Raw genomic sequence first — 10,189 nt, forward strand, 5'->3', positions numbered from 1 at the left:
CGGTTGTGTAGGGCCAAACCTTTTCTGCTTACTTTTGTGGTTTATTGATTGGAAAGTAGCACACTGATCTAAGAAAGCATAGCAATTTTGTCTTACTCCGTGACAATTGTCCTTAGTTTTTCTACAAACTTCACAGGTTAAAGACCAACCTAAAAACAAAGGAGGGAGCAAGAGTTGAGTGATTCATTTGACGGATTTCATTGTGTGTGTGTTTGCATGTGTGTTTATTGGACAGCGTTAAAATTAGGGTTGCTGACTTTTTTTCATCCAAACACCCATGAATGCATGCTATGTAATGCAAGGACCAAGGACTGTTGCCCCAGGAATCACACTTGAAATATGAGCGTTGGAAGCTAGCAATAGCACTAGCATTTAGACTTATATACCGCTTCACAGTGTTTTACAGCCCTCTCTAAGTGGTTTACAAATGTCAGCATATGGCCCCCAACAATCTGGATCCTCATTTTACTGAGCTCGGAAGGATGAAAGGTTGAGTCAACCTTGAGCAGGTCAGGATCGAATTCTTGGCTGTGGGCAGAATTTGCCTGCAATTATTATTATTATTATTATAATTTTATTTCTATACCGCCCTTCTCCTGCGGGACTCAGGGCGGTGTACAGCCAAGATAAAAACATTACATATAAAATTTAAAAACAATTTAAAAAACAATTAAATAATTTTGGCCCAAGATATTAAAAACAATCCAATTAAAACCAAGTTCAATTAAAACTGAGAGGATGGGATCAAGCCAGCCCAGCTAGATGGAATAGTGTGTTTTCAGGGCCCGACGAAAAGTCCGGAGGTCTGATATCGTGCGTATCTCGATAGGTCATTCTAGAGGGCGGGTGCTGCCACAGAGAAGGCTCTCCCCCTGGGGGTCGCCAGCCGACACTGTCTGGCCGACGGCACCCTGAGGAGGCCCTCTCTGTGCGAGCGAACCGGTCGGTGGGAGGCTATTGGCGGCAGAAGGCGGTCTCGCAAATAACCCGGCCCTAAGCCATGGAGCGCTTTAAAGGTGGTCACCAACACCTTGAAGCGCACCCGGAAGACCACAGGAAGCCAGTGCAGCTCACGCAGGAGAGGTGTCATATGTGAGCGCCCCGTTGCTCCCATAATCCCCCGCGCGGCCGCATTCTGGACTAACTGTAGCCTCCGGGTGCACCCCAAGGGGAGCCCCATGTAGAGAGCAATACTGCATTCTAACCACTGCACCACCATGGCTCTAGATTCCCACAATATACTTATCCTGATTACAAGATTTGCACGAGCCATTAAGCAATACAGGCAATGCACACACGCAAAACCACATCCACACATCTGCACAAATCGCCCCCAGCAAAGGTTAAGATTAAGTTACTTTAGCAGGCTGTGCAAATGCCTTGTTAGATCTTTATGGGAGCTGATTTGGGATTGAATTAATTCATTTTCTAGGTTTTCATTCTCTGTTGAGCAAAAAGGGAATTGGGTCTAGTGGTTAAGTCACCTGGCTAGAAAAGCAGGAGATGGTAAGTATTAGTCCCGCCTTAGGCATGAAAGCTAGCTGGGTGGCTTTGGGCCAATCATGAGGAGACTGTGAGTTCTAGTCCCGCTTTAGGCATGAAAGCCAGTTGGGTGGCTTTGGGCCAATCATGAGGAGACTGTGAGTTCTAGTCCCGCCTTAGGCATGAAAGCTAGCTGGGTGGCTTTGGGCCAATCATGAGGAGACTGTGAGTTCTAGTCCCGCCTTAGGCATGAAAGCTAGCTGGGTGGCTTTGGGCCAATCATGAGGAGACTGTGAGTTCTAGTCCCGCCTTAGGCATGAAAGCTAGCTGGGTGGCTTTGGGCCAATCATGAGGAGACTGTGAGTTCTAGTCCCGCTTTAGGCATGAAAGCTAGCTGGGTGGCTTTGGGCCAATCATGAGGAGACTGTGAGTTCTAGTCCCGCTTTAGGCATGAAAGCTAGCTGGGTGGCTTTGGGCCAATCATGAGGAGACTGTGAGTTCTAGTCCCGCTTTAGGCATGAAAGCTAGCTGGGTGGCTTTGGGCCAATCATGAGGAGACTGTGAGTTCTAGTCCCGCCTTAGGCATGAAAGCTAGCTGGGTGGCTTTGGGCCAATCATGAGGAGACTGTGAGTTCTAGTCCCGCTTTAGGCATGAAAGCCAGTTGGGTGGCTTTGGGCCAATCATGAGGAGACTGTGAGTTCTAGTCCCGCCTTAGGCATGAAAGCTAGCTGGGTGGCTTTGGGCCAATCATGAGGAGACTGTGAGTTCTAGTCCCGCCTTAGGCATGAAAGCTAGCTGGGTGGCTTTGGGCCAATCATGAGGAGACTGTGAGTTCTAGTCCTGCTTTAGGCATGAAAGCTAGCTGGGTGGCTTTGGGCCAATCATGAGGAGACTGTGAGTTCTAGTCCCGCCTTAGGCATGAAAGCTAGCTGGGTGGCTTTGGGCCAATCATGAGGAGACTGTGAGTTCTAGTCCCACCTTAGGCATGAAAGCTAGCTGGGTGGCTTTGGGCCAATCATGAGGCGTCTGTGAGTTCTAGTCCCACCTTAGGCAGGAAAGCTGGCTGGTTGGCTTTGGGCCAATCATCAGGAGACAGTAAATCCTAGTCCCATTTTAGGCATGAAAGTCAGCTGGGTAACTTTGAACCAACCAACAGATTTCAGGAAAGAATGCCAAAATCTTAGGTGATGCTGGCTGAGGAATTCTGGGTGTTGAAGTCCACCCATCTTAAAGTTGTGAAGATTGAGAACCATTGACTTAGAAGGATGTTTCAGGATTTTCCCTTACTTTTATCTGTGAGGTACAGCAGCGCTCCAACAATGCAGCAGCCCAAGGTAAGAGAAGGCATTGGAGATGGGCGATTCCACCGGCTTTGATCTTTGGGCAGAGAAGACTTTTTTTTTGGGTGGTCAATCCCTGGACTGCCAGACACGGTAAAATTAACTATTTCTCTCCTCCAAAGAAAAGAAAGACAATACGAATGAGATTCTGTTTGGAGTTGAGTAAGATGCACCAGACATGATAATGCAACTCTAGAAAGCAAGGTTGAGGGAAGGAAGAGAAGGGGGAAACCCTAACTCTTGCAAGAAGTACAGATGGGTTGTTATTGGAGGTAGGTTGAACTGGTGAGAACTTGTCAAGAGTTTATTTATTATTTATTTATTTTATTATTCGAATTTCTATACCGCCCTTCTCCTTTCGGACTCAGGGCGGTGAACAGCCAAAATAAAAACATTTATACATAAATACGATTAAAAATAGATTTAAAATAATTAAATTTGGCCCAGTTAATGAGTTAATTGGAGGACACCATGGCACGTGATCAAGGACAATGTGCATTGCTGTCCATATGGTCCCTTTGAAGGCACAGCCCTGATAAAGTCCTAGCAAGGCGGAGAAGAAACATAGGTAATCCTCACCTGAAGTTTTTAGTTGATTTAGTTGTTTTAGTTGCTTTAGTTGTGCATGGCCAATTTGCAGCACAGAGTACAATCGCTTTGTAGGTACCGGTCCAAGTCCTTAACTTTACAGTCACAATTGGTAACCAGGTTTTTGTTGCTTAAGACAGGTGGTTGCTACGTGAGAATTTATGAGGGGCAAATGACACGGGTTTTGTAATTTGTTAAGTAACCTAGTTACTTTGCATTTTAATTTGATTTATTTTCTCTGTTTTAAAATGATGTCCCGGTTTATTAGCTTTTAACATTCCTAAACTGATAAACAAGCTGGAGACTAGCTCCAGATAAGAAAAAGTTTGTTAGGTCAATTTGGGGAAAATAGGAGGAGGAAGGATGGTTAGGTTTGTTTACCGCCTTGAGTGATTTATAAGCAATAATAAAGGAGGTTTCAAAAAAGATTCAAATAAACAGGACACCCTACCTGGAGACAGTACTGATTTAACTCGTTCAAATTTCACAACAAATTGAATCAGAAACTAACCAAATCATATGGCTTCACGTCACAATCTCTGAATCAGTAACAGGTTATCAGGGTTTAAAGAGTTACCTGGAGGCTTGAAGGCAACAGAAGTAACAAGAGTTTAACTGTGGCCTACGAAGACAGCCTCCTGATTTCTAACTGCCTAGATAAGAGGCAGTTTAGAACGGAACGGAATAGAATAGAATAAGCCCTGTTGTGTAAAGACAGTTATATATAGACAGCCCTCTCCCCTAATCTCATAAGAATGACAGGAGGCTATTTCTCTTAGTTCAGGCTTCTTTTTATTCCTTTGGGTTTGTAATTGGGTCCCTAAGGCGTAACTAAAAGTGGAGCCAGAAATAAATAAAGATGTAAACGAGGGAGTAGAGAGCCCGTATCTAGAAGGGAGGCACCCTAAGCAGGAAGTTGTGTTGTTTCTCCGGGTAATATAATATATGTGGGTATATGCATTATTTATGTGTGTGTGTGTGTGTGTGTGTGTGTTTGTGTTTGTGTGTGGGTCATGGTTTGTGTAGCGTAGATTGGAGATAGTAACCCTTTGAGAGGCAGTTTGGGTCAACAAAATTTCATTTTAATGTATGCCGAATAGCGTATGTTCAAAGTGACAATAAAGTTATTCTAAGCTTACCGTGGTGGCCAAAATTGTGGAAACCTTTTGGGAAAAGTGTATTTTCTAAAACTAGCTAATAACATTACTTTTTTTTTCCAGTCATACAATAAAATCATGTATCAATGGAAAGATAATTTAATCAAGAATGTAATGCAATAACTTTTATGAAGGATTTGCTATTAGAAGAGCATAATTCTTCTATGAATTATTCATATATAAAGTATAAAGAAGAAAAGTGAAACACATAGAAAAAAACAGATATGTAAAATTATCACCATAGAAAAAACAAGATATAGAAAAATTATCACCATGTCAGTTAATACTCAGTTGGGTAACTTTTAGCATGAATTACGGCCTTACAACGTCTTCCCATGGAGTGAACCAAGTCTTTGAGTTCTGCAGCTGTTATAATGTGAAACCAAGATTGAATGATGGCTTCTATTAACTGGGTTTTATTGCTGGGTTGCTTCTGACTAACCAGTTTCTTTAGTTGGCTCCATAAATTATCAATGGGGTGAAGGTCTGGGCTATTCCCAGGCCATTCCAGCAGTGGAATAGGATTATCTTGAAACACCAAAAAATAAAGTGGTATTATTAGCCATCAAACCTCAAAAATGCACTTTTCCCAAAAGGTTTCCACAATTTTTGCTACTACTGTAAGTCTAAGGCAAGAAATGGAAGAAATTGAGCCCGAAATTTCTGTTGTTGTTACAGTTCAGGTGTTAAGTAAGTTATGCCTCATTTTACGACCTTTCTTGCCACAGTTGATAAGCGAATTGTGGCAGCTGTTAAAACTAGTAACACGGTTATGAAGTGAATCCGAATTCCCCCTTGACTTTGCTTGTCAGAAGGTCGCCAAAGGGGATTAACTTGACCCCAGGGCCGTCATAAATATGAACCAGTTGCTAAGGGTCCAAATTTTGGTCACATCATGACCACGAGGATGCTGCCACGGTTGTGTTGAAAATGGTCATAAGTCACTTTTTTCAGTACCATTATATTAACTTCGAACTAAACGAATAGTTTGTAAGTTGAGGCCTACCTGTATGAGTTTCTTAAATTGTGGGCCAGCAAGTAGTTTAGTTTAGTTTATTTGATTTGTAGAAAAGTAGAAACTTATGTTGCTGTTATTGTTATTGTTTTGCTTTTGGGACACAAATGGAGAATGAACCAAGGAAAAAGTCCACAGATAAGGTTGATGAATGAGATCAAGAGGTCATCTATGTGTCCTTGAAAATGCTATAAATTGTTTATCAGAGGCAGTTGAAGGAAGTTAAAATCTGTCCAGATGCTGTTTATAGGTCTGGACATTAGAGTCTGCTTATTATTAGAGTCCAATCTCATCAGCCACACCCAACAGACTTGATACCTTGGACTAGGAAAACAGGGTTTATGGATTAAATTCTGAGGAAAAAAAATATCACATGTTATTTTATTTTTCTGGGTGACAACAGCGCATGACCTTTGAAGGCTCAGTCTTGGAAAGACTCTGAGATACCTAAAATAGAAGAATGGTTCATGAAGGTGACCGAACTGACAATGATGGCTAAATGAAGGGCTCTTTGAGAGAAAAGTCACTGAAGAAGTTCATCTAAACTGGGAGATTTTCTAGGACTTTTTTTTTTGCAGGATATAGGAACAGAAAAGTCAAATTATGACATGGAATTGATGTTTGTTCTGTGTGGGGGGAACTCTATATTATGGTATTAAATTAAGAATGGAATATGTTTTAATATCCTTGGAAGATGAAATGAGAAGTCATTCTAGGGTATATATTTTTCTTTCCTTTTTTTATATCTTTCTGCACTCTCCTGTCCTTCCTTCCTTCTTCCCTTCCTCCCTTCTTCCCTTCCTCCTTCCTTCCTGTTTTTATTTTATTTTATGTGTCCCTGATTTCCCCTCTCCCTGTCCCCCTTCTTCCTTCCTTCCTTCCTTCCTTCCTTCCTTCCTTCCTTCCTTCCTTCCTTCCTTCCTTTCTCTTTCTTTCCTTCCTTTCCTTTCCTCTTTCTTTCTTTCTTTCTTTTTCCTTCATTCTTTCTTTCCTTCCTTTCTTCCAGTTTTTATTTTATTTTATGCCTTCCTGCCTCCCCCTCCCCTGCCTCCCTCCTCCCTGCCTCCTTCCCTCCCTCCCTCTTTCTTTCTTTCTTTCTTTCTTTCTTTCTTTCTTTCTTTCTTTCTTTCTTTCTCTCTGTCTCTCTCTCTTTCCTTCCTTCCTTTCTTTTAATTTTTCTTTCTTTCTTTCATTCCTTCCTTCCTTCCTTCCTTCCTTCCTTCCAATTTTTATTTATATGTTTTGTAAAAAAAATAGCATTATTAATACACAAGGGATCAGGTAAGGCATATAAATGTTTCTTTTTCCAGGGGCTGGACTTTTCATCATATAGGAATATACTGTTCAAACATACCTTCTTGGAATTATACTTCAATCATCATAAACATAATTTTATTTGGTTACTGTTTAGTACCATACTTCCCAATGCGGAGTTGAGTCAAGATCAATCCAGAACAGGTGGCAGAGAACCTTGCTGAGATGCCCTGCCCGTTGTAAAAATTGTGCCCTGCAGGAAATTTAGACCTAAATATTTTCTTATGCTAAAGGTCAAGAATTTCTCAGAAATTCTCATGGACGGAGGGGTCCAAGGGGCATGTTCATATGAAAAGAATCCATTGTACAACTGTTTCTACAATAGTTCCCCTCATTTTCCTTTTATCTCAACAGAAGACATACTAAAAAAAAAAAAAAAGGTATCCAACCTTGACCAGTTTAAAACTTGTGGACTTCAAGTGGCTGGGGAATTCTGGGAGTTGAAGTCCACAGGTCTCAGAGTGGCCAAAGTTGGACAGCCCAGTTGTAAACTAATGGCTCCTTTCTTCAAATTGGGAAGGTAGCTTGTGAGGCTTCAGAGGGAGAAGATATGTAACAGAAAATCATATTTCTAGCAGGACCTGATAAAAGAAAGGGAAAATACATTCTCAACCACCTGCGACCAGGGGTGGTATTCAGCAGGTTCCGACCAGTTCTGGCGAACTGGTAGCAGAAATTTTGAGTAGTTCGGAGAACCGGTAAATACCACCTCTGACTGGCCCCACTTACCTTTACTACTGGTTCGCAATGGGGCCGTGCGCTGAAACGTTCTGATGACGTTGGGGTCAGTGGGCGGAGCCTCCCACCAATTTTACTACCGGTTCTATAGAACCAGTGCAAACTGGGGGCAACCCACCACTAGCCCCACCCCCATCTATTCTCTGCCTTCTGAGTCCCAGCTGATCGGGAGGAAATGGGGATTTTGCAGTAACCTTCCCCTGTCACGCCCACCAAGCCATGCCACACCCACCAAGCCACGCCCACAGAACCGGTAGTAAAAAATTTCGAATCCCACCACTGTTCGCGATGGTTGTGTTAGGTGTTTAACGGAAGGAGAAAACCTTGAGAAATTGCAAAGTGGAGTTGTTATATAATTTTCATCTAATGCCATTTCTTCCTGGGCATTGGCCTGGTTTTTTATGCCCCCCCCCCTCTCTCTCTCTCTCTCTCTCTCTCTCTCTCTCCCTCACATGACATAATTGCTGGGCAAACAATGGCAATTTTGCAAGTATGTTATCTGGCAGCTGATTTTTTATGGGCCCTTCAGAGAAAGGGAACCTTCTGTCTTCCTCACAGTCAGTATTAAAGGGGCAAGGAGTTTTTCTCCTGAATTCAAAAAGAATGCGGGGCCAAAATATTTATTCTTGCATTGGAGTTCTCCATTACAGTTCTCCAGAATGCGTACGCCTGAAAAGGAATCAAGAGGAACCGTCGTGCCTTCTCACACGTTTCTTGCTGGGGTTCACCATCACCTTCGCTACTTCCTGGTGTGGGAACAGGGGTGGGCTGCTGGGGGTTCGCAGGGGTTCGGGACAGTGATGGGTTCCAAATTTTTTTACTACGGGTTCTGTGGGCGTGGCTTATTTGGTGGGCATGGCTTGGTGGCCACGTGACTGTGTGGGTGTGGCTGGGTGGTCATGTGACTGGGTGGGCGTAGCTGGGTGGTCATGGCTTGGTGGTCATGTGATTGAGTGGGCGTAGCTGGGTGGTCATGTGACTGGGTGGGCGTAGCTGGGTGGTCATGTGACTGGGTGGGCGTGGCCAACTTGACTTCACTCATGTCAAGGGTTAGGGTTAGGGTGCCTGGCCTCTCCTCGCCTCAAAGGCCTCAACGAGATACAATTTCCCTGTCTATTTATTTACTACTACTGAACCTCCAAAATATACTATTTAATCCTATGTACATATGCCATATGTGTACATACATATTACATAGTATAGAGTGTGTATAGGCATACAAAAAGATACATTACCTACTATATATACTGTACGTGTATGTACACATACACACACACAGAGCTCTTCTAAAATTATACACATTCAACCTCACTTACTGCATTTGGAAAAACACACCCAGAATCCACTTTCTGCCACACATTTAACTATAACTTCTGTACATTTAGAACATTACACACACCTTCAGATGTTTTTCCCTAGCTTGCACATGACTGTTAGAGCCAGGAGATGTCATAGAGTTAGTAAAATGTGGTGAAACTCACTTAACAACACTCTTGCTTAGCAACCAAAATTTTGGGCTCAATTGTGGTCATAAGTCAAGGACTATCTCTGCCTTCCTCTGTATGGCAGCCTTGTCCCAGTAAACTCCTTCTCCTTTCTGGCAATTTTCCTTTCTGTTATTTTCTCTCTCTCTCTCCCTCCCTCCCTCCCTCTTTCTTCTTTCTTTTTCTTTCTTTCTTTCTTTCTTTCTTTCTTTCTTTCTTTCTTTCTTTCTTTCTTTCTTTCTCTTTCTTTCTTTCTTTCTTTCTCTCTTTCTCTTTTTCTCTCTCTCTCTCTTTCTCTCTTTCTTTCTTTGTCTGTTTGTCTCTTTCTTTCTGTCAGCATTGGAAGCCGTATTAGGCTGGAAGCTTCCATGCTGCCGCCTTCTCGTGTGTGGGAAAGTAGGAGGGGGGGATTTAGTAGAGGGGTTGACTTTAGACGTAATAGCATTCTTCCTGTCGGTCAAGGTCAGGGCGATCCGGTATCTGGAGAAGCAGTGGTCGGAGTGCTGAGTCGAGATGGGACGGACTTTGATTGGAGCATGTGATCGACTGAGGAGTGAGGGGATGGTTTTGGGGATTTTAATTTACTGAGGGAAAACCCTTTCAGATTCGGGTTTTCCCAGATGTGCCAATTTACCTATTCTAGTAAAGAGAACTTTGGAAAATGCTTGCCTCAGAGTCTTTACTTGGACCTGGGTTTTTTTCTGGAACGCTGACACTTTCTTTTTTTCTTTGTCTCTCCCTTCCTTCTTTCCTTTCTCTTTCTTTCTCTTTGTTTTTTTCTTTGACTTTTTTTCTTTCATTCTTTCTTTTTTCTCTCTCTCCCTTCCTCTTTCCTTCTTTCTTTTTCTCCTTCTTTCTCTCCTTCTCTTTCTTTCTTTCTTTCTTTCTTTCTTTCTTTCTTTCTTTCTTTCTTTCTTTGTCTCTCCCTTCCTTCCTTCCGTCCTTTCTCTTCCTTTGTTTTTTTGTCTCTTTTTCTTTTATTCTTTCTTTTCTCTCTCTCTCCCTTTCTTTCTTTCTTTCTTTCTTTTTCTTTCTTTCTTTTTCTTTCTTGTCTCTCCCTACCTCTTTCT

General features: G+C 42.5%; 1 protein-coding gene across 3 annotated transcripts in view; it reads right to left on the bottom strand.

Moving 5' to 3' along the window:
* The window catches only part of LOC117677623 (phospholipase A2 inhibitor and Ly6/PLAUR domain-containing protein-like), a 57,422-nt gene that overhangs the window by 9,347 nt on the left and 37,886 nt on the right, over positions 1-10,189 (bottom strand). For 2 of the 3 annotated variants that reach the window (XM_087876441.1, XM_087876442.1), the window contains exons 4-5: positions 2,771-2,937; positions 33-149 (exon numbers count right to left, since the gene is read on the bottom strand). In XM_087876441.1, coding sequence (XP_087732567.1) covers positions 33-149; positions 2,771-2,831 — 178 coding nt within the window. In that variant the 5' untranslated portion in view covers positions 2,832-2,937. Of the gene's footprint in view, positions 1-32; positions 150-2,770; positions 2,938-3,988; positions 4,218-10,189 lie in introns of those variants that run through there. The other variant, XM_034437937.2, reaches the window with a different exon arrangement.

This window comes from Pantherophis guttatus, chromosome 10, assembly GCF_059756535.1.
Source record: "Pantherophis guttatus breed Tessera chromosome 10, ASM5975653v1, whole genome shotgun sequence".
NCBI classification, from domain to species: Eukaryota; Metazoa; Chordata; class Lepidosauria; order Squamata; family Colubridae; genus Pantherophis; species Pantherophis guttatus.